Genomic DNA, 27,574 nt, shown 5'->3' on the forward strand with positions numbered 1-27,574 from the left:
GGGCTTCTTATAAGATACCTATTGCCCCGGTCATTTTTCAACGGGAAGAGGGTAGTTATAAAGATCAAATGGTGTTAAGGGTCAAATGGGAGGGACCAACGAAATGATCATGAGGATCTAATGACCTTAAGGGGGGCACACCACTTTTTTTAAGTAATGGAAATATACATAGATTTTTTTTCACTTTTCCCATTGAAAAATCGTGATTTTTCGTCGGTGATTATTCTCGAGCCCACCAACAATCCCCCAACATCAGCTGCCATTCTATCACGCGGGGTTATGTTTAGAGAGAAAAGGGAATGAGGGCATACAAATTCAAAACATTAAACACGTATAAATTGATTATAGCTATCGGTATTCATTCAGTAAAAATGACATATTGACCAATCAGAATTAAGGATTAGCGGTCAGGCAGTTTCGAGATATTTCGATATAAAACAACTTCACGTTTCTTTCATCTTTAGTAAATAGGATATTTCATTACGAGTGCGGAAAAGAGTTTTCGCCTTCGGCTGGTGCTATAAACCTCCCACGAGCCAAAAAACACTTTTCGTGAGAAGACCCGGTAAACCGCGATTCTAACCTCGCTTCGCTCGGTTTGATCGCGGTTTACGGGCCTTCTGACGAAAAATTGCATTCATCACACGGTCCAAAAGTATTTTCTGACGAATGTGATTATCGTTATGTGGTTCGGCTCGGCCTACAAAGCCACATTCGTCAGAAAATACTTTGTGGACCTTGTGATGAAAATAACTATTTCCCACGAGTATCGAACGATATTTTTCATCACAATGTGTGGAAAAGGGACGTTTAGGCACGCTTCGCGTGCCTAAAAAGTTACCTTTTCGCACAGCGTGATGAAAAAGAATTGAATTGGATTGAATATCGAGAGGGCACCAACACCTCGGTCGCTTGCGACCGGGGCGGCGGTAGTTGAAAAAAAATTCGTTTGACTCAAGTAGTATCTTTCTCACAGCGAACTCCCGTCATTCTCGACGTCTCGGAATCAGTATGGCGGCGTTCGGCGTGCGCATCGTGTCTGCAGTTGCGTAACAATAATTTCCTCATAACCGTAACCGCGTGATTCTCATCAAAATTACTCGAGACAGTTCCCAAGTGTGTTAAACTCCTGGGGGAAACCGCGAATAATCCACCGAACATTGTTAGCCCCTCGATACGTTGAATCGCAAGAGGCACGGTGTTACCAGAGAATACACTGCTATGTCGGAAGGTCTCGGTGGAACTCGCTAGTGACGGTGAAAAGAAGGATGATTTGGCGAGTTGCGAGAGCCGGGAAAAACGTGGGACAACGGTAACGAAAGCTGAGTGTTCCATGGATCAATTAAAGATTGATAAAATGTCGACGATCAAGACGACTGGAACTGGAGCTGCCAGAACATCTCTGCCTATTCTGAGTCACTTCAAGTATGAACATCTTGTTGCTGGTGTCTCCGGGGGCGTCGTGTCCACGCTTATGCTGCATCCATTGGATCTAATAAAGATTAGATTCGCAGGTATATCATTTTTTCCTCTCCCTTCATCAATTTTGACCATTATTCAGCCATTACGTTCTTCGGTACTGGAGGATTTTGGAGCTAACTTCAAAAGACTGGGAAATGAAATAGTCGCAAGCATCCGTCTATTTTTCTCATCATTAAATACGGATTCTTATCATTCAAGGAAAACGAAAATTACAGGTAGAAATGGTTCCTGGAATAGGGGAGGGTAGGGTAAAATGGACACTTCTGGCTTTTTTTGAAATATTCATGACGTGTTGAATTGTTCATGAAATGGAATAATTTTATTTTTGAATTGAAAGAACAATATGATTCCTCTTTGCGATGAGCTTAGACTGAGCTCAATTGATAAATTTGTTTCTGAGTTATGAATATTTTTTAAAAAGTCAAAAGTGTCCATTTTACCCCACCCTCCCCACTCTAGATCATTCGCAAATAGGAGAAAAGTTAAAACTGAAGTGAAGGAATCAGAGTATTTGGAGAAATAACAACGTTGATTAAATTCTCAAAAGAAGCGAAAATAATTTAGCGACAATTTAATCACCGTTGTTGTTATTTCTCCAAATACCCTGATTGAAAACACTCCTTCACTTGAATTTACGAATATGGAGATGATTGAAAACATCAAAAATTAAAACTCTTCTTTTCAATACCAAAAATAGTTGTTTTTAAGATACGAAATAGTTTCGTGTATTTCACTCAGTTCATACTAATTGTCTTCAGTTGAAACACGTGCTAGTCAATTGGAACTCAATTCTAAGATTATGACAGACCTGACCTTGCTCTCTGTACTATCACTTTCGGTGACAGAATGTTCCTTAATAATTTTTCTCATCATTTGCATTAATTTCTGATGTTTGTGAAAATTGCAATTGGCTCATGTAAACTTGTGAGTCATATCCATAGGAGAATGGCGATCACGTGTAAATGAGGAACTGAAAGCGAGATTTTGCGAGCGGTTTCACTATTTGAGTCAAGGATTGAGAGTTTTTCTCATATCATAAGAAAAAGGCGGAGTCAAGCCCAACACAAAGTCATTAGATTCTTATAACCTTTCCATCTTTATTTGTTTTGATTTCATCATTCACGTGAATTCCGGTGGTCGTACGACACATGGCTCATTATGTATTTTACCTCGTGACGTCAATAATAGCGAAAATAAACTTCTGGCGATTTTCCCAGTGTCGACAATGTAAAATCCCTCGATTGTGAACGATTGTTTTCTCTATTTAAGAGAAGATTAATAGATAATAATAATAATAAAATGCAATAATTATAAAACTGAAAAATTAATTATTTGAAATAATTATAATTCTTTTCAGCAAAATATAATGATAGTTTTTAATAATATTTGCTGTTAGAAGGATGCAATAGTATATTGTACATCAAGGGCGGAAAGTCATGTTTTCCCGCCCGAGGTGCACATGCTATTTTTTAACACACCTGCAAAGGAAAGTTCGTATTTTGCTCTTTGATGAGCAGGAGGAAAGCACGAACTTTCCGTGCAGGTGTGTGAAAAATCAAATTTTTTAATCTCAAATGATATTTCTACTTCGGATAATCTCAATTTATGAATTTTTTTAAAGAACAAAATAATGAGGGAATTCAATTCACGAATAGAGATAATTCTTGAATAATCTCTTGAAGGAGGGACAATGGTTCAGGACATCCTCTGGCAATTTTTTGAACCGTTGACCGAGCATATATTGACAATTAATTTTTTCCATTGTTGTTCGGAATCAGCGATCTTGTATTTAACCCGGAGGTCACAAATGAAACAACAGAAGTTTGCAAACGAAAATAATAAACAGTTTATCAGCGCTCGAGGTCATCAATCCTCCGGTGCTCCAAGTGCTCTGGGAAATGGATGATGTTGAAAGAAAATATCAGTGCGATTTTTTTAAGGAATTCAATCGCTTAAGAATATCCAAGTACTTTAGCTGTTTTCTCCAGTGAAATGCTTTTATATTTTTGTAGTCGAACATCAGAGCTTTCATTTGAGCCCCATTTGACCCTCAGTTTCCATATATTTTATAATGATTTTATTATTTAAACTTTGCAGGTCTGAATTAGAATCTCGATATTGTTAATTACCGTTGGAAAATATTCTAAAAATGTAAAAAAAAAATAGGAAATTTACTTTTAAAGGAAGGGATTGAAAAATTTGAAAGTTGTAATTTTTGAAAATCAATCAACGAGCATTTTCTATAAATCATTTATAAACAATAATTTTCCTCCATAAAAATCATTTGTTCGGAATCCTAACAAATTATTCTAGCAAGAATAATTCATAAGAAATTATTTATATATAAATAATACTCTTATTTGAATAAGAAATTATTCATATTCAGAATTTTACCAGAAATCGATTTCATGCCTGAAAAAATAAGGTTTCCGCACGTTTAATTATTTATTTATAAACAAAGAATGTTTAAACAAATCACAATTCTGTGCAAAATGTAATTTTAATGAAGCTGAATATTCATGATTTTGTTCCAATTTTTCTCACGCAATTTAATTAACAAATTTGATGATTGAAATTGGCTAAATCTATAGTGTGATCTGTACTAATCTGTAAAAGATACTTGGATATCTTTAAGAAAAATCTCTACTATTCATCTGCAGCACTGATCACAGAGATAATGATATTTTTCCCGATTTCCAAGCACTCGAATATCAAATTCAATTGATTAAATCATTATCCCCTCAATCCTTGATTCTCTAAAAAAAAAGTCAAGGAACATGTCTTATAGCTGAAAATATTCTCCTAAAATGGTTTATCTTAGTGGATACCCTTATGACCTTTTCCTACAGATATAATTCAGCTATGATTGATTAACATGTTACCCAATCATCCACTTCAAACGTTTTCTTACTCCTCTCCACTAAATTGAAATTTCTGGATAGAATAAATAGTCTCACTCCGATGAACAGGTGTTGAGTAAGCTGCATACCCACACTGACAGACCAACGAACAAGTTCTCAAACAAGTATTGTTTGGGCCAACAAAATCGTTAGTTGAAAATTACCAAAAAATAATTGTTCGGTTCGAATTTGAAAGTCTCGAACATGAATAATTGCTCTGCTCTCAACAACAACGAAATATTCGGCTCAAGAGACGGATCATTCATACAAAACGGTGTCTTTTCAAAATGAAAAAATCTTTTATAGAGGGAAGTCTATTAAGAAATATTTTCTCCCTAAGTCACAAGATTACTATCATATAATTATTATTCTTCATTTAAGAATTCATTTGTTGTCTGTGATTATTAGATGGCCGAAACGACAAACTGCTATCCCTCGTTTCATATAAAACGAGCATTTACCGGGAGCAAAATACGTACGTGTGCATCGAATAACGAATAAGTACTGCTAGAAATTTCATTTTTTGCTTGCACAGAGAATACATTTTTTTTGAAAACACTAAATCCATTTTTGGATAAAATTTTCCAATCACAAACTATCAAAAATTATCAGTAAACTCATTTTTTCATCATTTTTAACAACCGATTTTTTTGACACAAGTAAGACTTGTTTGGGAACTCTGCTGTTCTTCTCCCAGTGCAGTGCAAGGAAACTTTCCATGCACAATTTGAAAGACCATCAAACGTTTGAATTGGCGTTGCTCGTGACAAACATAATGAGGCTATTGTTTCCAATGAATAATCATCGGGGGCTCGTCTCAAGCTTCTAGACGCTGCGTTTTGATAAGCATAATCAGCTCAGTTACATTTTTCCACTTATCGTCGTTCTTATTTACAACCGATGATGTCGTATAAACAGCAAATTAAAATACAGACACACTCGAAAATGAAGTTCATCAAATTTAGCTGTCATCATATTCATTTGTTATTAAATTTATCACTTGTAATACCACAAGAGCTTCAAAATTATCGGGTATTTTCCGATAGGTTCGTTGCAAACAAACGAAGGAGTCAAATTTTTTCTGAAAAACAACGACTGCGTTTGTATGCAGGGAACCTTGAGGAAAATGCCCGATTAATTTTGAAGCTCGTGTGGTATTCGGGGGATTATTTTTCCAATCCAAATGTCGGGCAATATAATTGGACCATGAGACGAAACTCACAATTGACAAACGAAAATTGTATAATTAACACTCATTTCGAATAAAAACCCTCGGATTACCACAATTGAATTCAATCTGTCAGTTTGTCGAGGGGTTAATTCGACTGCATGATGTTTTGTTTTTTATATAGCAACTGCCAGAGAAAATTATCAAAAGATTATCAGTTGAAAACCCCGTAGCTTGTACCACGTGATGTCGAATGGGCCAATTATATTGCCCGATATTTGGGTTGGAAAAATAATCAAAAATAAATTATTCCCTTTCTAATTGTTTCGATTCATCGTTGACAATTCCAGCGACAATTACAATGAATAAAATTTTGCCTACAGATGTGAGGAAACATCGCCACAGGTTGATATTTCCACGGGAAAATCCGCTGAACTTTGTACGTCGCCAAAGATAAAAGCCCAGTCATATGCACGTGTTTAGACTCACCTGTGATATATTTAGTTCGCAGATTCCGCTTTGTGATATCACAGATTTTCTGCCTCATTAAGCAGCTTTCAGCCGTCTGCATCATCCCAGGATTGAAATAAATAATTTGTTTTTCATTTCGTTGTGGGGAATTAGGAAAATGGAGTAATAGAGCACAGCTATTCTTCATTCGAACGGGCAATGGGCTCCGATATTGCGTCAGACGTTTGTGTGTCGGTGTCGTATAAGACTATTTCATCAGCAGTAACAATTCCCTTCGAATGGAGATATTTAGTTATTTATTTATTTATTTATTTATTTATTTATTTGAATACCTTGTTTAAATTCAAATTGAAAGATAAAAATTTTCATCAATATAATTTCTCATCAAATTAGCACTATAAGTACAGAGGTGCAAAACAGAAGCTCCCATTGAGTTTGTGCAATATTGATTGTTAATAAAAAATTTTTTGGTAATTTTTTCATATTTTTGGAGGAAATTAGCAAAGGAAACGTTCGCAGAAGTTCCGCTACGCAGAGAATGTGGAGAGTGGGGAGATCAAGCGCGTGGAGTGGGGCGCGCCCGACGACATTTCCCTAAATCTAAAATAATTCATAGCTCACCAAGTATTGAAAATATTAAAAAATACCAAGATATCAAAAAATTTAAAAAAAGTCAAAGAATTTTTAGACAGAAAAAATGAAAAAAATCGAAAAAATTTCCTGTTATTATTGAAAATTTACGTTAACAAATGCCAAGAAAAATATAAAAAAATTCAAGATTGATCCCAATGACTCATGTTTGGGATAAAGCTACCGAGCTTGATCAAAAATTTTTCCAGTCAGATTATATATTGAAAAAACAGCAATTTTTTTAGTTTTATCAACAAATAATAAGTTAAATATGAAAATTGAGTGAAAAGGTTAAGAGAGTGAAAATGAAGAGGAGAGAACGAGAAAAAATCACCTTTTGTTCTTATTCCAATAAGTTAACTGGATCAAAAGTTATGTTATGGCAAATTTTGGTTAAAAAATGAAAAAAAAAGAGAAAAATGGGGACTCCCAAAAAATCGAAAAATGTTTTTAAAAAAATTTCCTCTCCTGGAGATATTCTATGAAGGGTGAAGATGCATCCTGATTTTTTTCAGATTTTTTAATCAACTTTTTCACAAATTATTTGCATTTTGCAACTAAAGTGGACTTTTCGGCGTTGGCGGCGAATTAGCTTTTTCGTAGTTCAACTTTGAGCACGCTTGGCGGCTTGGCGGTTGAAATTACGAAAATGCCGCCACTGACTTTTTTGTAGGAAATTTCATGCTCTACAAATTGAGTCCTATGCATTTTTATCCTATCTATCACGGTTTCGTCGGCGTAAAGCAAAAACGGTCGCGTGGAGGCTTAATTTTGCAGTTTTGAATTTTTTTAAACAATTTCCCGGTTTGCTACAATCCCAAAAACTTAGTATGTTTCATATCATTCTTCCTCATGATATCTCATGGTTTTTATCCTTCTATCATCCTTGATGTCGGCCGAAAAAAAGTCCTTATTTGACTGGCCTATACTATAACGAGTGTCTCTAACGGGAGTCTACTGTATCCAGCCACAGGCTCTACTCAAATGGAGATATTGGAGTTATTTATTCAAAACTTCAGGAATTTTCCGTTTTCCCTTTGTTTGTTTGATATCGGCACAATTCATAAAATGATTGATTTTACATTCATTCAAAGTTTTGGGAATTTCTCGTTTTCTCTTTGTTTACTTGATATCGACAGAAACCATAAAATGACACTTTTGTAATAGATGGGCGTAAGAGCATAGGAAATCCATAGCACTCGCGCGAATACGTTTGTAAGATGACGATATTTACAGGGGAACAAGAGTACTTATTGCTGTATTATTCGTCCAATATGATCCAACAATGTCTACATGGTGTGTAAATCGATGTGGATTATCTTGTGAACAGCAGCAAAGTGTAGATTCTTATTACCGGATAAACAATTCCGTCAACTATTCTTAAATTTTTTCAAATCATTGTTCCACTAATATAATCCACTTCACCATGAAAAATTCACAAAGTAATTGGCAGAAACTCGGTGATCGTAAAATTTATCAACTAATCGATCGGTTGCAGAAAAAAGACGGTTGCTGAATATTTAAACAGAATAATAATTTTATCTGAATAACCATTTCTATAAACAACAAACAATTTCACAATCTGAGCTTAATATAAAAATTTCCATCTCTAAAGCGCATGACATTCCCCTTTTCCAGATTTTTATTGTTAACGGTTTTATTGTTAAATATCAGATGAGAGTATAGTGTTATTTAAATTACCGTCCCCACTAAACGAAGCGAAAGTAACTAATCACCTTTATGTTTTTTTTTGTTTTAACTGTTCCATCTGAAAAAAAATGTGGCCACAGAATGAGTCGCTTTCACTTTCTTATTTCTCTTCAAAATCGCTTGATTTCTGTGCGACTAATCCGTTTTTTCTGCACTGTTCTAAGAAGATTATTTTTAATCTCTGTTATCACCACACACATTCATTCGTTCAAAAATAAATCCTAGATTAGGTAAATATTGAACATGTTGTTTAACATAACCGTCATTATCGCAGAGCGCTTCAGGAAGGACAAATAAAATTTTAGAACGATAATATTTGTTGAGAACGAGTCAGTGAATTGTGGAGAATCGAAGCAACAAGAGGCTTATGCTGTTTTGTTTATTGTTTTCCACTGGTTTTTTGAACGAAGTTTATTTTAGTTTCAGGTTTTTTTTTCTCACCCTAAATTTATGATTCTATGTGGAATTATATTTAATTAATTTTTTTTTATAATCATTCTTTGATTTTTCAATTCTAATGATAATTCTATTAATTATACAAAAATTTGTTCGTTACGGCTATAATTTTCAACAAAAAGGTCTTTTGTCATTCTTAATCTAGTCCCTCATCAACGAGATGATTTATAATAATAATTCCATTTGGTTGTGAAGTCTTAGTAGGATATCATAAATACCGAAAGAGAAGCAGGGATAGCCATATTCATAAATCATAATTACCGATAAATTTTGAAGCTGTCATTTACTTAACATCACTCTTAAATTTTTAATTATTTTAGTAATCATCAATGTTAATATTCAAATGCTGAACTATTTTATTAATTAATAACTTATGTAAAAAGATTGCCGATTATTTGGTCAATTGGTAATCCCCTTTAAGAAATTCGAATTATTTACTCAATGGAAAATTCACAGCCCCATATTATCAAATATTTAATTCACCATCAATCGCAAATTTAAATTATTAATGTCATACTATTTTTATATTTTGATGAGAATATTTAAACCTTCATCAGTGTAAGTCACAGCTAATACTGTTGAAATTTAATATTGACGGCCATTCCTAAAGAGGAGCTCCATGAACTGAAGTCATTTTGACCACTTTTCCGCTACATTTTTGACCCTCTGAATTTAAAAGCTGACTTACCTGAATTCATTCAATATTTTTATTCTTCCTTTCAGTCAATGATGGAGTATCAAAGTCTGTGCCACAGTACTCAGGACTGAGACAAGCAATCAGAGAAATAGTAAGACTAGAAGGATGGAGGGGATTGTACAGAGGAGTAGCACCCAACGTTCTAGGGTCTGGAAGCTCTTGGGGATTTTATTTCTTCTTGTAAGTCCTCAAAAATAGTTCAATTTCCTTTCTCTGATTGTCCACATTTATTAATCATGTCTACACCTCCAACTAATGTGACAAAAAAATTTAGAGGTGATACAGCCGTAGAGCCAAAGGGGCATAAGTGTCTTCATTTCGAATTTTTTCAGAAACAGAAACAGAAGAAACATACGCCAAAGGGGCGTATGTTTTTTTAAATTCTGAAATTAAATTTACTGGCTTTTTCCAACGTTTTTCACCAATAAATTTTGATAATGACAAATGGGTGTATCTCCAACTAATGACAACAAAAGGGGCGTATCTCCAGGACATGCACTCCATCAATTGTAGTCTTATATTACGATTAAAACTCTGTAGCTCAAAAATTGGAGGCCCTGGACTATTTTTAACATTTTTCTCTAGATCTTTCCCTAAAAGAAAACGTGCAAAATAATCTGGATACACGTGTATACTAAATTTGATTTTCACGATTTTTTTTGCAGTTACAATAGTATAAAAACCTGGATACAAGGTGGTAACTCGAAGAAACCACTGGGTCCATCCCTTCACATGTTTGCAGCAGCTGACGCTGGTGTTCTAACTCTCCTGATAACAAATCCAATTTGGGTTGTCAAAACACGTTTATGTTTGCAATACAAGACTGACGTAACACTGTCAGAGTCTAAGAGATACTCTGGAATGATGGATGCACTTGAGAAGATTTACAGGACTGAGGGTGTCAGGGGACTGTACAAAGTACGATGAGAGAGAACGAAAAAAGATTTTTTTCCTATGGAAAATTACTGGGTTTGTACGAAAAGGTTTTGTAATAATTTTCGTATCTTCAGGGTTTAGTTCCTGGTATGTTTGGGGTGTCACATGGGGCTATTCAGTTCATGACGTATGAAGAGATGAAGAACCATTATAACATTTACAGAAAAACGCCCATCGATACCAAACTGGTGAGTATTCAATGGAAAATAAATGAATTTATTACTTTGTCAACATTCTGATTATGAAAACATTGATGTGGAACTAACTTCCATACAATTTATTTCGTAAACATCTCTGAAACTATAAGATTTACAGAAAATTGTTAGCAGACTCTTCTTGTAGTTAATAACATTTCGATGGTTACTGAAGTAATTTTCATTCTCGTAAACTCACAGATTTAAAAAAGAATGGCAAGACTCTCTTTAGAGCGAATAAATTTTTTTCCAAATAAGCTCTTATGGCACTACTATCTCTTAGAACCGATAGTTACGGTAAATGTACCTATGCTCGTCCCTGTCCCTGTGCTCGCTCAGATGTGGCGAGCTATCACATGTTAATCATTTTGACAGCCCCAAGAATCTATTAAAAGTGAAATACGATTGGAGTTATTATTTTAGTTAATAAGGAAAGTTATCGACGCCAATAGACAGTGATTTATTGAAGAATGGAAGAGAAAAATCCCATTCACGTCAACTGGTGCCATGACAGAGTCAATTCTTAAGCCGCAAGTTAAGAAACTTACAATTAAAAAATGTTGACATCTCCGTCAAATAGTAAAATAGGATTAAACATCCCTTGACTGTGGTTTTGGATAGTTTAAAGTTAAATCAAAATGCATAAATTATAGTAATATCTTAATATTTCACTGAAATATGGGCAATTAAGAGAATAGGTACAATGAAAATGTAATTGATCCCACTCGTTTTGCAGTCAACTGGTAACGGAGTAAACGGATGAAAAACTCATTTAAAAGGTTGGACTTTCCAATTAAAATATAATTTTGTGCTTCGAGGTTATTAGTTGGATATAACGTTTCCATATCATTCAAATTACAAGACGAGGATAGGGATATGTGTCAAATGGGGGGACAAGCGAGCGAACGTAGGGACAGGAGACTTCCCACATTTGTGGACGGTTATTTATTCAAAAATAGTATTTATCACGATTAATACGAGCTAATTCTAATCATGAAGGTTTTACACTTTACACTTATTTCCTCTATTAAAAAATAGGCGAAACATTTTTGGTCAGCAATCTATTTCGCCAAGCATATGCTAGATTTAAGAATATTTCAAGTTTATCTTAGCTTATACATAAAAAATACTGATTTATATGTAATATGAATATATATTATATAAATATAAATATAAAAATATATAACATATAAAATTATAAAATCATGACAATGTTATTCATAATAATAATAATAAAATTTATCTATTATATTAACGTATTATCATTTTATACATTTTATATATAAATATTTTTTATTCATAAACAAAGATAAACTTGCAATATTCCTAGGTCTAACATAGACTTGACGAAATAGATTACTGACCGAAACTATTTTACCCATTTTTTAATTGAGAATTGACATGAAAATTGGTGGGCAGTTCTTTGAAAAAGATTATATTCTCACATTTGGAAAACACTTACACCTGATTTCATAAACAACGAGAGTTTTTCGTCGTAAACATTTTTAAATATCATTTTCTCAAAATTTTTCTCAACTCTGAACATAATAAAAGCGGACATTAACTCCTTTTTAATGAATAAATGATGATAAAAAATAAGATGCAAAAATGAGTAGCCAATCATGCGCCTTTTTGCTAGTCAATAAGAGAAATATTGAACTAGTGATGTGTTCACCTTAACTCGACGAGCACAAGGTCATTTACCTTAACGATTTTGTAAACTAAATTGATCAGTTATTATCAATTTAATTTGATAATCAACGACGAAAATCATTGCGATTGAACTTTTACGATTTTAGGGAACCATGGAGTACATTTTCTTCGCAGCAGTATCGAAACTAATTGCTGCCGCCTCAACATATCCCTATCAAGTTCTCAGGGCACGTCTCCAAGATCATCATCATGACTACAAAGGCACATGGCACTGTATCCAAGTTACATGGAGGTCAGAGGGCATTCGGGGTTTTTACAAAGGCTTATCGCCGTACCTTGTGCACGTCACACCAAACATTTGCCTCATCATAATTATTTATGAGAAGGTTACCGGCGGCGTTTAACTGAAGCTTCAGATCATCTCATAGAATCTTTAATTTCTTTTGTATGAATTGATTTTTGTGGGAATAACGACGTGGAAATGAGGAAAACAATGACAGAAGGATTCAACATGTGCCTGTAAAAGCGCTTCTGTTGAGCGCTTCTGTCATTTTTATTCGTTAATTTCTCAATTTTCCTTTTAGTTTCAAGAAATTATCGATTTTGACTCAAGGTACACGACTGAGAAATTCAACTGATATTTTTTTTAGTGAATTTTTGTGAATGAATGGTTGCAACATGGACGAATTTAATAGTTTACTTAGTACCTCCATTATACTTTCCTTTTTCTCGAATTCATTCATTTGATTCGCAAGTGACATGGTAGAGCACTTTCTGTACAATATTTTGTTAATTTTGCAAATATCTCGAGAATTAGCGGGTTTAAAAAATACTGCCCTTGGTAAATGGAGGAGCTTCCTACAAAAAATATCTTTGCGTACTTTCCCATCAATACGCCAATTGCCGAGATGATTCCATAATTAACAACTTGAAACCATTTCACCACGTCTTCACTAGAGTGTCTCGAATGAACTGTGTTTAAATTCTCACATTTTATCAACTTTGAGAGCTGAAGGAATGTTGATGTAAAACGAAATTAATTGAGAGAGGGAGAGAGAGGGAAAAAAACATTCGAGAAAGGTGAATAATGGTTCCCTGATAGATGGAGGAACAACTGAGTGGCATAATCGTATGAAACGATTGCTAAGAAATAGATTAGGTATTCATTTTTTAAGGAGTTCACTCGTGACGACAAATTTGCAGTGACACTTAACTTCAGTAATGGATTAGTGCAAATAATTTGAAAACCATCAAGAAACATTAACAATTTGATGTTTTGTGAACTACGATCTTCAATCATTTAGATCTCGTCTTCACAAACTCTGTAAATATTAGCAAAAATTTATTTATGACAGCCCCATTGTTGTGTAGCTGTAAATAGCTCTTCCCCCTCATAGTTAACAATTTCAAAGAAAAAAAAAACGATGGCACAAATTTTATTGTTCAAGACACTATCATTTTTCTCCAATGCAAGTGATTATTTAAGACTTAGCACTTTTGAATAATAATGAGTTGAATTTTTAATTGAAGAATCCGATGAAAAAACACGAGTGACTGAAAAATGTGCTGAATCAATAAAAAAATTATAATTTTTGTTGTGAAGATTCAATTAATTTGTGGCGGGCCCACATGGATGAAAAATTGTATGAATGTCAGGGTGTGTGCATACCGTGGGAACTATCATAAAACCACCAGCAGTACGATTTTTGGCTGATGTTTTTTTCCAGTCAATTATTCCATAGTTAAAATGTAGTTCAGATTCGATCAGTTAAAATCCATCTCGGCTGTTTTGCACACGTGCCAATTTTTTCGTATAATATCAGAATAGTTAATTCTTTTCGAATGAAGTAACAAAGACAAGAATATCCGCAAACGTAACTGATAAATTTACTATGCTCACTCAGGTCAGTTAGTCCGATGAATTTATTGACATGTTACTATTATTGTGCTATTATTTCTATGAGAATCCCAGTCTCAAATATATAGTGTAATGCATAAAATAAGTGTCTGTACACTGCGCAAAAAATTACTTTTGCCAAGGAATCATTTTCTTGGGAGAAGAATTCATTTTTTAGGAGCTTATTTCTCCAGGTCAGTCATTTCCATATTACGATTGTGTTGATTTATGAAAGGATTATGCTATATGTGACCTTGAATAAACACCCTTCATTATTTTTCAAATTTTATATTTTATTACGTAAAATAATTTGGAATAATCCCAAATGATAACAATTGTCAATTGAAATGTTAATAATTATCATAATTCAACATAATTGTAATTATTCGAGATGGACTTGGACCACCTGAAAATGACTGCCCTGCAGAAATACGGTCCTAAAGAATAAATTCTCCCAAGAAAATGGATCCTTGGCCAAAGAAAATTTTTCCTCAGTGTAGACTATTTCTTAATCTCATCCAACCCTTTGCAGAAACTTGTCCAATTCAATGAACTGTCCCCGTGTAATCCAAGAATGTGCAGTTTTGCAAAACAGCCTTCATTTCCATCCGTCAAGAATCGTACGCGGGTTTTTTTATTATTAGCCATCAAATCATCCAAAAATGAAGAAAAAATAGTAAGAAAAGTATTGCTGGTGGTTGATTGCAGGGGTGAAGGTTGGCGTGGATTTTACAAGGGCTTGAGTCCCAACTTAACAAGAGTTGTACCGGCGACTGTCATCACCATGGTCGTCTACGAGAACGTGTCACATTTTATGTTGAATAAATCATCATCTGGGTCTAATCAGTACCGCAAATTCGACACCAGTGAACAGTCCCCGATGCCGGTGGCAATTAAGAACGTCAAGAATTGATTAAGGTAACATCGCTCCATTGAAGGAAAAAAGACGACGAAAATTCTGATGAAATAAAATTTGTAGTTGAAAATTATTCAAGCAACTTTATGATGCATTCCACGATTTATACTTTTCACGCATTTTATTTGTTCTGGGTGCATTTTTACTTTGACAAGTAAGAAATGATGAAAATTGTTAAATTCTGTGGAGAGATGATTAGGATGATTGGTTACAAGATTTCAGTAAATTAATTTGTTTATAAAAAATATTATTTGAGATTTTGCCTTCGTAAATAATCGGCCGATTAACAACAATTCGATGTAGATGTGAACTGGATTTTCTCCATTCTCTCCACAGAATAATTAGGGGAAAAAAGGAAGACTGAGATAATTGCTACAATTGAAAAATTGAGAAGAAATTTATCAAACACGCTCAATTAATTATTCGATAGTCCAATCTTCCTTCTTATTTATTTGTCTAAAACTTGAATTTTCTTCGTTTTTTGCTAGCAATAAATTGATGAATGTTTTCTCCGACTTTTGATTGGTTTCCACGGATTGCCATTGCGTAAACTGGTAGAATAAAAACTTGAGATAATCATCATTACGAAATTCATTTAAAAAATGGCCAAGATGTCGAGACTCTGCTGGCGGGTCTTATAATCTGTAGTTCTCATTATATAATCTCGTTTTTACTTCAATCATATCGTACTTATCAATGTGTAACTGACGTGTGGGAGTGCTTGTTTATTCAATTTACTTATGGTAAAAACAAATTGTTCCATGTCTGGGTATCAAGATCGATGTAACTTGAGCCGTAGTTGAATAAATATGTGGATTAATGGAAGAAAAGTAAATCTGTGTCATCGACTCGTTGATCAACCTTCCCAGTTGTCCTCTTCACTCTTTAGTCCACAGTGGTTTTATGCAGTTATAACAAAGTTAGTATCATCTGTACCACATCCCTCAATCCTCTAAATTAAATAAAAATTAAATCCCCTCGCTGAAAATGAACTCAATAGGAATGTGGTGGATAGTAATCGGGTTATTTTGCAAATGTTCGTGAAGAGGTGCCCTAAATTTCCTAAGAAATTTTTTATTTGTGAAAAATTCCCTATAAAAATAGATATTGTTACGAAATCGAATGGTTTGAGTTATCCTCTTCCCCTCTTTTATAAAATAATAAAAAGAGATAGATGTTCTTCTGTTGTTAGAGCCTGAATTGAAGTATGATGATACTTTTTGTTTTATTAAATAATTTCAAGAACAGTCAATAAAAACGCCCCTTTGATTAATCTCCGAATTATTATTTCTTTGAATACAATATTTTTTAAATAGACTGCTTGGAATTCACCAGCTCATCTTGATTATCACGATGAGTAATGTTAGAAGAAACTGTCTAGAGCCTTTCGTTTTTACAAAATTTGTTCCACGAAAAAAAAATCTCTTGGCATTGATCTAATTTTTAATTATTCTCTTTCCACTTCATTTCTCCCAGACCTGAAAAACATACCTGGAAAGGATAAGTCAGTAAAACACAAACGACTTTCGAAAGGAAAAAAATTATTTTATCCATAAAACTTGAAGAAAAACCTCTCGTACAATCCTCACCTCTTCTTACCAATTAAACTGATTTTTCTCTTTTTTTAGTATTTTTCATTATTTTTTAGTTAACATTGATTTACAAAAGTATTCATTTTATTTCCTTTAGTTTCACATTGTGTATTTTCTCATTGTATTTAATAATTAATCGCATGAACGATAAAAATAAACGGTACAAGAAACGTTGGGTCCTCAAAAGAAAAAAAACAAACTCGAACTGACCGAAAAAAAAACCCAATTCACTACAATTTACTTGAGAGGTAGTTGCTAAAAATTTTGTTTCAGAAATTTCAAAAGAAATAAACACCCACCCTCCCCTCGAGTCCTCAAACTACTCGCCCGCCCCTAGAAAGAAACCGAAAAAAAAAATCATAATTGACTCAAGAAAAAAAAAGATCCTCTCGATAAAAAAAGGAAAAACGTAAATGAAAAAAGTTGGAGAAGAGTAAAAAATTGTTCTCACGGAGCAACAATTTACTCTTTCTTGACGGCCTGTTTAGCCTGATGTGCCTGTAGTACGGCGACAGCCTCTTCAACCTTAGCCTTGAGTGACTCATTATGCTCGAGCATGTGGAGCAGCTCCGAATTATCAATCTCCAGCAGCATTCCAGTGATTTTGCCAGTGAGTTGAGGATACATGCATTGAATGAGTGGGAACAATCTCTCCCCAAGCATCTGTTTCTGTTCCTGAGGAAGAGCAGCAGCGAGCATAGATGCAGTGAGTGGCTCCTGTCCCTGGATATGCACAGCTTGTTGGACAGGTGCAGGTTGAGGCATGGCCATGGCCTGCGGAGGATTCCTGACATTCAAATTATACTTGTAATTGGGTGGTCTGTTCTGTGCCGGAGAAACTCCAACAGAAGCTCCAGCCATGGCTCTTCCTTGCGCATTAATGTTGCCCACAGCTTGCTGGCCAGTGATTGGACGAGCAGACATGGCATTACGCATTGCTCCAGCTTGAGCACCTGGTGCTCTTGGAGTTGCTCTGAATGGCGCTTGCATTGTGGCGAATCCAGAGCTACCAGTTTGTGCATTTGGACGCACTTGATTTGGCTGTGCTGCCCATCGTGGGGTGGCACGAACCTGGGCCATCTGTGCTGGTCCATAGAATCTCTGGGGTTGTGGCAAAGTGGGCACGAAGAAGCTCCCAGCACCTCCTGTCTGGTACATTGGTCCCATCTGTTGCATCCTGAGGTTCGACATCCTTTGAATGTACTGAGAGGCTAAATGAGCCTTTCTTTCATCCTTACGTTGCGCCAGTGCAACGTAAAGTGGCTTTGTACCCACAATACGTCCATTCATCTCTGTCACTGCCTTTGTGGCTTCCTCAGGGGCTGAGAAGCAGACAAAACCAAAGCCCTTGCTCCTACCGTCTTCCAACATTACTTTGGCCGATGTGATTGTGCCGAATGTGGTGAATTCCTTGCGCAAACGTTCATCGTCGATTGTGTCGTCGAGATTTTTCACGTACAGATTGACACCTTGATATCTGTTCAAACGCTCAATCTTGAGCTGCTCAAACTTGCGTTTCAACTCTTGCTGACGTTCAGCCTTCTTCTGTGCTCGACCCACGTACATGTACTTGCCCTCGGTGATTTCCTTGCCATTGAGCTCAAGGACTGCTTGCTCGGCTGCCTCGGGGTCCTCGAAGGCCACGAAACCAAAGCCACAGGATTTTCCATCGTCCTTGGCCATCACCTTGTAGCTGGTTATTGTTCCGTACTTCTCGAACATGTCTTTTAGTTTCTCGTCAGTCATGTCCTCGCCGAAGTTCTTGACGTAGACGTTCGTGAAGAGCTTGGCCTTCTCACCGAGCTCCTTCTCGCGTTCTTTGCGTGGAATGAATTTACCAACGTAGACCTGAGGGAGAGAGAACGAGCAATTGTTAAGGTTTATTATTAATATAGTTTATTCAACGCTTAGGATATATTCCTGCGATTCTATTTCGTCAGGTACATCTCGTGCTGAAGCAAAGGTTTTTTACGATATTTTCATTCCCCACCGGTATTTTTTACATCTTGGGTCGAAAAAAATATAAAAAAGTTCTCTTTCTGCGCCGAGGTTGTCAACTTGCTGATTCAATCAAGCAATTAACTTGTAAAACAAGTTAAACAGGCGAATTTTCATCTAATATTAAATATTAAGTCTTCAAAACAACGGAGCATTGAATTAAAAATTTTGTTTTCAGAAATTGAGATGAGAAAAATCAACAAATTAACGAAAATTTGGTAATCACTGAGGGCCTGTTTTCAGCTTAATTTAACCATGATTAACCGGTGGTTAAAGTGAAGTGAGTCCAACCAATGGGAGATTTCAACTCGGAGTTGACTTAGTGTTTTGTGCGAAAGAGAAATAATGACATTCATCTGAAATTCATATAGAATGTTTATAACCACAATTGAATTATCTATGAATTTTCCTAGAATTTTTTCAGATTTCCTTTTTAAGTTATTAACGATTGAAGTCGCTTCTTACACATGGGCTCTTATCGAGATTTTTCTATTTAGCATGAGAATACATTATCAGCTCAGATGGTAACGCAGTTTAGTGCCAAACAGAAAAATCTCCATAAGAGCCCGTGAATAAGAAGCGACTTCAATCGTTAATAATTTGAAAAGGAAATTGGAAAAAATTCTTGGAAAATTGATAGGTAATTCAATAGTGATTATAAACATTCTATATGAATTTCAGATGAATGTCATTATTTAGAAACTGGATTCCAAGGTTTTTCGTCGCCAGATGAATATTCAGCAAAACCCAAATTCTCTTACATTCTCTTTACATGATCAATAATCTTGATATCTATAGTTTAAGGATTGTAATTTGTTTTATTGAAGAGTCGTCTGACGACGAATAAACTTGGAATCTAGTTTCTACTCCGATGGTAAGTTCCATTGCCTGTTAACTTTAACCGAGATGCAACCGTCGTTAGCTAAACCAAAAACTGGTCCTCAAGCATTTTGAGATAGATGATGTTATGGGTAAATTTTGAAAGCTCTTTTCTCCAGTCTCAAAGTTTCCTATTTACTAAGGATGAAAGAAACGTGAAGTTGTTTTATATCGAAATATCTCGAAACTGCCTGACCGCTAAGCCTTAATTCTCATTGGTCAATATGTGACACGAAGATATTCACAAAAAAAACACGCGGCATTCTCAAATTCTTCAGTGACATAATCTCGAATTCTTCAGTGGTAAATTTTTGTTTCGCGTCATATATACATATTTAATACATATATTTCACATGTATATATATCATCGGTTAAATTAATAAAATCTGTCCTTTTATAGAGACCGATTATTTAAAAAAATTGAAGATAATTAATTGAAAATGAAAAATTCTTTATAGATTCTTTTACTCTACTTCGCTATTCACTTCAATCATTAGTCGAATTCTCTTTAATTCATTATCAATATTTATAAGGTATTCATGAGAAAACGAAATTCAATGAATTCCATTTCTTCATTTCAACAAATGAATAGATCAGCGCGCGCGAGAGCGCGCGCATAGATCTTGTTCAAGAAAAAGCATCGTCTGAGTTAAAAAAAAAGGAAAAAATGTATTCACCTTCTTGCCGTTCAACAGCATACCGTTGACCTTGTCAATAGACTTGTTGGCAGCCTCCTCAGTCTCGAAATGAACGAAACCATATCCTTTAGACTCACCGGTCTCGTCCTGCGCTACTTTACAACTGAGTATGTTGCCAAATGCAGAGAATGTATCGTACATAGCTTTATTATCAATGCTTCGGTCCAGATTCTTGATGAAGACGTTGCCCACTCCTGACTTACGAAGTGATGGGTCGCGCTGCGACCACATGATACGAATTGGGCGGCCCTTCAGCATGTCAAAGTTCATAGTGTCCAAAGCACGCTCGGCTGTAGGAGAAAAACAGAATTTCATCATTTCTTATCCCAAAATTCATTGAAAAACATGTCCAAGTGAATCACAAATTTTTCCAACATTATGCTAACTCGTTGATGTCAGTGAATGACATCATAATGAGCTTTTCGTGTTCCCTCATAAGAAACGATTTCTCCTGATGTTCAATCTGTGATGATATCAGTAATAAAGTGGTGCAGAGGTTCACCCAAAGGAAAAGTATTCCTTAAAAAATGCATGATGTAATGAAAAAAGTCTTCTTTAAAATCTAATCGACGCTCGATCGATAATGGATCTTGATTATTACTCAGAAAATCGATCATAATTGAGATAAGTTAATTATAATGAAATCCATTTCATCCGTTCTTAAGGTGTTTCGTCTGTAGATCTTTGGAGGAGTGAAACGGAAGGGAAGTCCTATTGTTATCGAGCCCTGATTCAATCACTGAACACGAAAAAGCCAAATTTTACATTATAATATTGACGTTTTAAGCTTCGATACTTCACTATTAGAAAATTACTCTTGCAATTTCAAGTGAAAAAGTGAAATTTCTGTATATTTCTTCATTGACGAATCAATTAATTTCTTGAATATCCAAGTAATTCTCAATTTTCAGGTTCATACGGTACTGAAAACCTTGAAAATTTTAAAAACTGAGGCAACAACTTTTCAGAATTCTCAAACTATCGAAAATTGATTGTATGTGATGTACAATTTTCATCGAAAAATCAATGATTGTTTAACACGAAAAACCCAATTATCTCGAATTTTCAAGATGAATAAGAAACTTAGTGAACGCTTTCATTTGAAATTGAATTCCCCGTCACATGGAAAATTCAGCTGACGCTGACTGAAATTTCCCGAAATTTCTACCAGTGTTGGATGCCCATAAAAAATTCCCCTAAGAAATAAGGGAGACTCCCCAACCGCCCTTGCCAAAAGCTCTCCCAAAACCCCCGTCAATCCGCCATCAATAACCCAAGCCACATGGCCGCGAATTCTCTCACGCACATGAGTCATGGTCACGAGAAACGTCACAAAGATGGCTGACATAATGAATCAACCGATAAGACAAAGAGCCTCTGCAACCTATAATAACAATAAAAAAAACAAGGAAAAAACCGCTGAAAATAAAGTTATCCAAACCGACATCTTGTGGAATCATTTCAACGAGTTATTGGCGGTCTAGTACGTCTCGCCATGCGTCCAATATGGTGGCCCCAACGGGGCGCGCACGTGTCCGCACGCTCCACAACGTAAAATGGCCACGCGTCCATGAGTCTCCCTAAACCTCATCCTCTGGAAAAATCATAAAAAATTCTATCCAATAGATCGATTAAAGTTGGATACTCACCATCAGCCGGCTGCTGAAAATTCACGTAGGCATAACCAAGGGATCTCCGTGTGATGACGTCACGACAGACACGAATGGATAGTACAGGTCCAGCAGTTGAGAATTTCTCAAACAGCATAGCTTCGGTGATGTCCGACTGGAGATCACCAACGTAAAGTGAAGCCATTGGATAGTTTGGTGCACCTGGGTTCATTACTTTAATAAAATACGGTTTTTGAGGATTTCCTTTGTTGCTTGAATTTTTTTTTTTTACCAATCCTTTCGGGAGAATAAATGAAAGTTCTGCCTGAAGTTTAAATAAAAATGGCCTCGTCGCAAATGACTCTCAGCAATATGGCTTGGACTATCAAGCGCTGTTGAAGCTAAAGCTCTTCAGGGTGCTCCTCCTGTCGCCTCCTCAGCTTTCACTCGTCCTCTCAAAAAGCTTTTTGTCTACCAGAAAGCCTCGTCGTCGCACAACACACACGGCCTCTTTTTACGATTTTTTTTGGGTACTTTTTCTCTTTTTTTAGTATTTTATATTTTTTCTTACTTTTCTTCTCTTGTTCCCTGCCGCTTTCCTCGTTTATTTTACGGTTTTTTTTTCAAGAAACAAACGTATTTTGCTTCGCGCGATTGTTCACGTTACCTACGGTTTTTCGATTTTTTTTTATTTTAATGGTTTTTACGTATTTTTGTGGATTTTTTTAAAATTTTTGGTAGGTTTTTAGGTTTTTTTAGTTTTTTTGTTTTTTTTTTGTTTTTATAACTTTTTAAAGAGTTATTTCACGAATGGAGGTGGGTTGTGTGACCTATTTTAGTGGTAAAAAGGAGACACAACCACACGTGAACACAACTCTACTCTTAATGAGGAAGAGGCGGTGAAAGTAGTGCATGCGAGGCTTATATATGTGCCGTGTTGCGCAGTTAATGCGCCTTTGAAACTAGTTCCAACGGTCGACAACGTTGCGAGTATTAGTGACACCCCAACAGTTTACGTTCAAATTTTGTGACGTCACATCCTCAATTTACGGCTTTTGTTACCTTTTTTAGCTGTCAAATTGGTAAAGGATTGAAATCATCTGCACTAAATCTTAAATTATATTTTTATAATTTCCGTCATTACGTTTCTTTTGTTTTTCGAGGCCCTTTGAGGCCTTCAATTGCTTTTTTCGTCGATGACGCGCGGAAAGGAACAATTGACAGTCGCCTGTTTTATCGACAGAGTTGAGTTTTAATTTTCGAGTGCGAGGGCGCTGCATGTTTTTTGGTCTTCTAACCCCACAAATTCGGGATTTTTCACTCAATTTTGAAGTATTGTCGGGGTTCTTCTACGACTGATAAATAATCAGCAATGGCCACCAGAAGACCGAATTTTATACTCAGTAAGTATTCTTTGAATGATGATTTGTGAATTGTTTGTTTGTGCGCAATTGTCGTCGGATTTTTGGCTGAGGAGCGCTTACATAACTTGTCACTGTGTTTCAGACTCTAGCTGGAAACAATGGGCTTATAATTTGTCGCGTTTCAATCAGTATGGTAAGTAATTAATTTGGAAGTAGGGGAGGTTGGGGTAAAACGGACACTTTTGACTTTTTTTTAAAAATGTTAATGAGGGGTTGAAATGTTGATGAAATTTAATAATTTTTTTTCTGTACAAAGAACAATTATTTCCCTTTGTGACGAGCCTAAACTGAGCTCAATTGATAAATTTGTTTCTGAGTTATGAATAATTTTAAAAAAGTCTCAAGTGTCCATTTTACCCCTCCGTCCCCTAAAGAAATCAATAACAAAGTGGTAAAATGGGATGAACAACTTGAGTTCAGAAAGTCGAGCTTTTGGTGGATATAGGGAAATGTGGGGTAAAATGGTCACATTTTACTTTTTTAAAAATATTCATAAGTCAGAAACAGATTTGTCAAGTGTCCATTTTACCCCACCCTCCCCTATTCCAATGTGAAGCGGATTCAGAGAGTCTTGTAGAAATCATTCCTGTAGTTCATACATTGAACTAATGAAATTGACAAACTGGCAAATTGACAAATTTGATTTTGAGTTATAAATTTTGAAAGAAAGGCCAAAAGTATCCATTTCCCTCCACCCACCGCTCAACTTAGAATGCCCAAGGAGCACAATTTCGATAGTAATCTTTTAGATATACAAAGAAGCGTTCTGATGCCTATGCAAAATGTCATCTTTTGGAAGATTGTCATTAGAGATGCAAAATGATCGTCATTTTTTAGATCGCGTCATATGACCAAAAAATGACGGTCATGTGACGCACAAATTTTCCAACTACAAATGATTGTCACAAATCATTTGTAACCAAATTGTTGTCAAACCATCTATATAGTTGCATAATGACGGTCATAACTGATTTCCAATTTGTGACGGTCATAAATAAAACAAAATAGTTTCATCGATATGGATGGAAAAAAAACGTGATTTCCATTTCAAAATGCGGATTAGGCGAATGCAAAAGGAATTCAACTGGAAATCGACCGAGAAAAAAATAAAGTTTCATCTACATAGATGAAAAATGACTGTCATTTTTTCTTGACGAGTTGTGACGGTCACAGAAGGGGGAGGGGGAATTGTGACAGCCGTCATGAACGCCTCGTCATGTGACCGTCATATGACGGGTCATGTGACGCATTTGCATCTCTAATTGTCATAATAATTTTTTGAAACCCCTAAATTCATCTTCATGACAAATTTTTTTATTCGAATTTTCAATACGAGATTTTTCATTCTCGATCATTTTTAATTTTGAATTTTTCGGTTTAAACAAGACTTGTTTGATAAGATGTTTCTTCTTCTCTCAGTACAAGATTGTAGAATTGGACTGCGAAAGCCGGCTCCATGAAAGTTTAATTATTTCCCTTGAAGGGATCTAAAGATCAAACTCGGAAAACAATTTTGGTACGAGCCATTCCAAATCTCCGACAATCGGCTCATTGTTAATCTAATGTTTCCACGGAAGTGACTCATCCTCGATTCACCACTTCACTAGTACATTAATGGATTCTATGAATTAAATTAAAGCTAGCTGTCAACTTTTTTGCAGGTTTGAGACATGATGATTGTCTTTATGAGACTCCAGAGGTGAAGGAGGCTCTTCGTCGTCTACCTGCTCACCTCGTCGACGAGCGCACCTTCCGCATAGTTCGGGCCATGCAGCTCAGCTGCAACAAAGTGGTTTTACCAAAGGAACAATGGACGAAATTCGAAGAAGTAAATAATCATGCCACACGTTAGAAATTCGCAAAGGGGGGTAAAACGAAATGAGTTATTGATTGATCCCCATTTATGATCTGCGGTTTTTAAAATATCCCGGATTTTAAAGGTGATAGCGAATTTTGCATAGTTAAAAAAATTCATTGTTTATTGTTCGTTTGCTCTGTAGACGCTTAAAGTCTTTAAAATAGTCCAGGGCCTCCAATCTTTGAGCTACAGAGGTTTTTTTTAAAAATCTTTGAAAAAGAATGTACAATAGCAATTACGAGTTAGTGTTTTGAACTTGGACTCTTACATAACTAATTTTTTTTTTATTTGAAAAAGTGCACTATTCATGTAAAATAGCCGGAAAAATTATCCTAAAAAATATTTTTTTAAAAGATTGAAAATATATTCTTGATTCTTTTAAAAACATTTTTCTGGCTGATTTACATGAATGATTAAATTTTTTATAAAAATATGAAATTTGCAGTGTAGAAGTCGAACTTCAAAAGACTAACCCGTAATTGTTATTGTACACATTTTTTAAAAGATTTTGAAAAAATAAAACATCTGTATTGTAAAGATTTTAGGTGTCTACGGGGCAAACGAACATCAAACAATTAATTTTTTTGCCCTAATTATTCGCATTTAGACATATATAATCGATCTTTGATGCATGAACGACCTAAGTAATCAATTGTCTGAGAGAGGGAATACGTTGAGTGCAACAAAAAAATTGGGCTACTGGGATATTCGCCTTAGGTACATAAATGAATCGTTTCGTTTTACCTCTCCGCTAATGCATTGAAGATATACTCAAGCACATTTTGTAATTTTGTTTCTCCTTTTAGGACACGCACTACCTGCGTCCCTACCTTGACGAAGTTCTGAAAGAGATCAAGGAGAAGAAGGACTGGGACAAACAATAAACTAATTTATAGAGTAATACTTAGAGAATTATCGAAATTGATGGCTACCTAATATCTTGATATCAGGAAGAAGTACTGTAAAGTTATCTTCAATATAAAAGTCACTGTACATACAAAAAATAATAATTATTTCACAAAATTTCCCTTCATTTGGAAGTATTCCAAATCTAATGAAACATAAATAAATACTATGGACAATGGCGATGGTATCTAAATGTCTCATCTAGCTGATCATAACATTCAGCAATCGTTGCAACAATCTCAAAATTGTTTTCATGAAGATCTCAACCAATCTCAAATGTTGATTAACACATCAGTAGGATGATCGTCAGGGCACCTGTTCCGGAATGTTTTATGTGCCGCCCCTTCAAAAGACTCGAAATGAATAACGAAAAAGTTGAATTATTAAGTAGGCAATTCATTAATGTCCCTCTTAAATTTTAATTATTGATGTAATCCTCAATTCAAATATTCAAATTCAGAAGTATTTATTAATCAGTAATTCAATTAGGACGATTGATGATTATTTGGATGATTGAAAATCCCTTATAAGAAATTTAGCATTATTCGCTTAATAGAAAATTTACAGTTCCATATTATTAAATATTTAGTTCGTCGTCAATTGGAAATTTAGATTATCAATTATTTTACTATGTTTTAATTTCATTTAGTGTATTTAAACCTTAATCAACCCGAGTCGGAAATTCTTTTTATATTGAAGAATCGGAAGATTGATGGCCATCCCTGGTTCTCTATTTGAATTCTAAAATGTCCCCTTTAATAAAGCCTTGTTTTTTCTCATAAGAATAACACGGGATTTTCATGGAAAATTCGAATCTATTTCCCCCCTCCCTGTTATGTCACTCAAAATTTTATAATCATGAAAAATTACTGAGTAAGTGAACTAGTTTGGTCGGATATTTTTCGATTTTTTGTTCACATCATATAACAGTGCAATCATTCTTATGGGAAAAAACGTGTTATTCTTATGGGAAAAACAAGGCTGTTGAGAGGTGTTTTAGAATTCAGTAGCGAAGTACAAGGCAAAAAAATGCAAAAATTGTTTTCTGGGATAATCAATGAATTATACATAATAGTAGAAAATGCTGTACAAAATAACCATCCGGAAGTACATTGCCAATTTATTAACAAAAATACCTACACTATATGCAATACAAGAGCAATTCCCCACTCGTTTGAAATTCATCTCGAGTCTTTTGAGGGGACCCCACGTCGAAAATTCCGGAACGCAATTTTTCTAATCCACATCGTACTAAACTCTGCCCGAGAAAAACCGGAACCCTTCTTTCCAAATTTGAAAATTTCAGCAATTCTATCATTCGGCACGTCTGTTCCACGAAAAATGTTTCCCTTGACGAAGTCCTTACAGCGTCATGAACCAGACATGTGTAAAGTAATTACAGATAATGATCAAAGGCTCTTAAAATAACTCCAATTTGCATCGGCCCCCAACAAAGACAGAAAACATCGGAACCCCCTGTCCACGTGGATATTCCCCCC

At 35.2% G+C, this 27,574-nt stretch overlaps 3 protein-coding genes across 4 annotated transcripts; 2 read left to right on the forward strand and 1 right to left on the reverse strand.

Moving 5' to 3' along the window:
• The first annotated feature begins 1,022 nt into the window (after positions 1–1,022).
• Positions 1,023–15,945, forward strand: LOC107047832 (mitochondrial folate transporter/carrier). The gene is made up of 6 exons (XM_015270687.1): positions 1,023–1,514; positions 9,541–9,694; positions 10,180–10,432; positions 10,525–10,638; positions 12,444–12,589; positions 14,903–15,945. Exons 1-6 carry the CDS (start codon positions 1,334–1,336, stop codon positions 15,105–15,107), a joined length of 1,053 nt encoding a protein of 350 aa, XP_015126173.1. The 5' UTR covers positions 1,023–1,333; the 3' UTR covers positions 15,108–15,945.
• Positions 15,946–17,065: 1,120 nt separating this feature from the next.
• LOC107047831 (polyadenylate-binding protein 4-like) lies at positions 17,066–22,791 on the reverse strand. 2 transcript variants are annotated; one of them, XM_015270686.1, is made up of 4 exons: positions 22,180–22,791; positions 21,927–22,109; positions 20,257–20,567; positions 17,066–18,550 (listed from the first exon to the last, which is right to left on the reverse strand). In XM_015270686.1, the coding sequence occupies exons 2-4, from the start codon at positions 22,090–22,092 to the stop codon at positions 17,165–17,167; spliced, it is 1,863 nt and encodes a 620-aa protein (XP_015126172.1). In that variant the 5' UTR covers positions 22,093–22,109; positions 22,180–22,791; the 3' UTR covers positions 17,066–17,164. The 2 variants fall into 2 exon arrangements, with proteins under 2 accessions (XP_015126172.1, XP_015126171.1); XM_015270685.1 differs by lacking the exon at positions 22,180–22,791 and having other exon boundaries at positions 21,927–22,119.
• A 129-nt stretch (positions 22,792–22,920) lies between these two features.
• LOC107047833 (cytochrome b-c1 complex subunit 7) lies at positions 22,921–26,176 on the forward strand. Its single transcript, XM_015270688.2, has 4 exons — positions 22,921–23,290; positions 23,394–23,444; positions 24,973–25,139; positions 25,976–26,176. The coding sequence occupies exons 1-4, from the start codon at positions 23,260–23,262 to the stop codon at positions 26,051–26,053; spliced, it is 327 nt and encodes a 108-aa protein (XP_015126174.1). The 5' UTR covers positions 22,921–23,259; the 3' UTR covers positions 26,054–26,176.
• The last annotated feature ends 1,398 nt before the right edge of the window (positions 26,177–27,574 follow it).

The sequence above is a fragment of the Diachasma alloeum genome, unplaced genomic scaffold, assembly GCF_001412515.2.
Source record: "Diachasma alloeum isolate Michigan unplaced genomic scaffold, Dall2.0 Dall_scaffold_78908, whole genome shotgun sequence".
Classification (NCBI taxonomy): domain Eukaryota; kingdom Metazoa; phylum Arthropoda; class Insecta; order Hymenoptera; family Braconidae; genus Diachasma; species Diachasma alloeum.

Excerpts from the sequence above, each read along its gene's own strand:
- LOC107047832 (XM_015270687.1), top strand. The coding sequence starts at position 1,334 with ATGGATCAATTAAAGATTGATAAAATGTCGACGATCAAGACGACTGGA. Across the intron at positions 10,433-10,524 it reads GTGTCAGGGGACTGTACAAA|GGTTTAGTTCCTGGTATGTT; the intron begins GTACGATGAGAG and ends TCGTATCTTCAG. Across the intron at positions 12,590-14,902 it reads TGTATCCAAGTTACATGGAG|GGGTGAAGGTTGGCGTGGAT; the intron begins GTCAGAGGGCAT and ends GGTTGATTGCAG.
- LOC107047831 (XM_015270685.1), bottom strand. The coding sequence starts at position 22,119 with ATGAACCCAGGTGCACCAAACTATCCAATGGCTTCACTTTACGTTGGT. Across the intron at positions 20,568-21,926 it reads TTTTCAGCAGCCGGCTGATG|CCGAGCGTGCTTTGGACACT; the intron begins GTGAGTATCCAA and ends TTTCTCCTACAG. Across the intron at positions 18,551-20,256 it reads TGCTGTTGAACGGCAAGAAG|GTCTACGTTGGTAAATTCAT; the intron begins GTGAATACATTT and ends TCTCTCCCTCAG.
- LOC107047833 (XM_015270688.2), top strand. The coding sequence starts at position 23,260 with ATGGCCACCAGAAGACCGAATTTTATACTCA. Across the intron at positions 23,445-24,972 it reads GTCGCGTTTCAATCAGTATG|GTTTGAGACATGATGATTGT; the intron begins GTAAGTAATTAA and ends ACTTTTTTGCAG. Across the intron at positions 25,140-25,975 it reads AATGGACGAAATTCGAAGAA|GACACGCACTACCTGCGTCC; the intron begins GTAAATAATCAT and ends TTCTCCTTTTAG.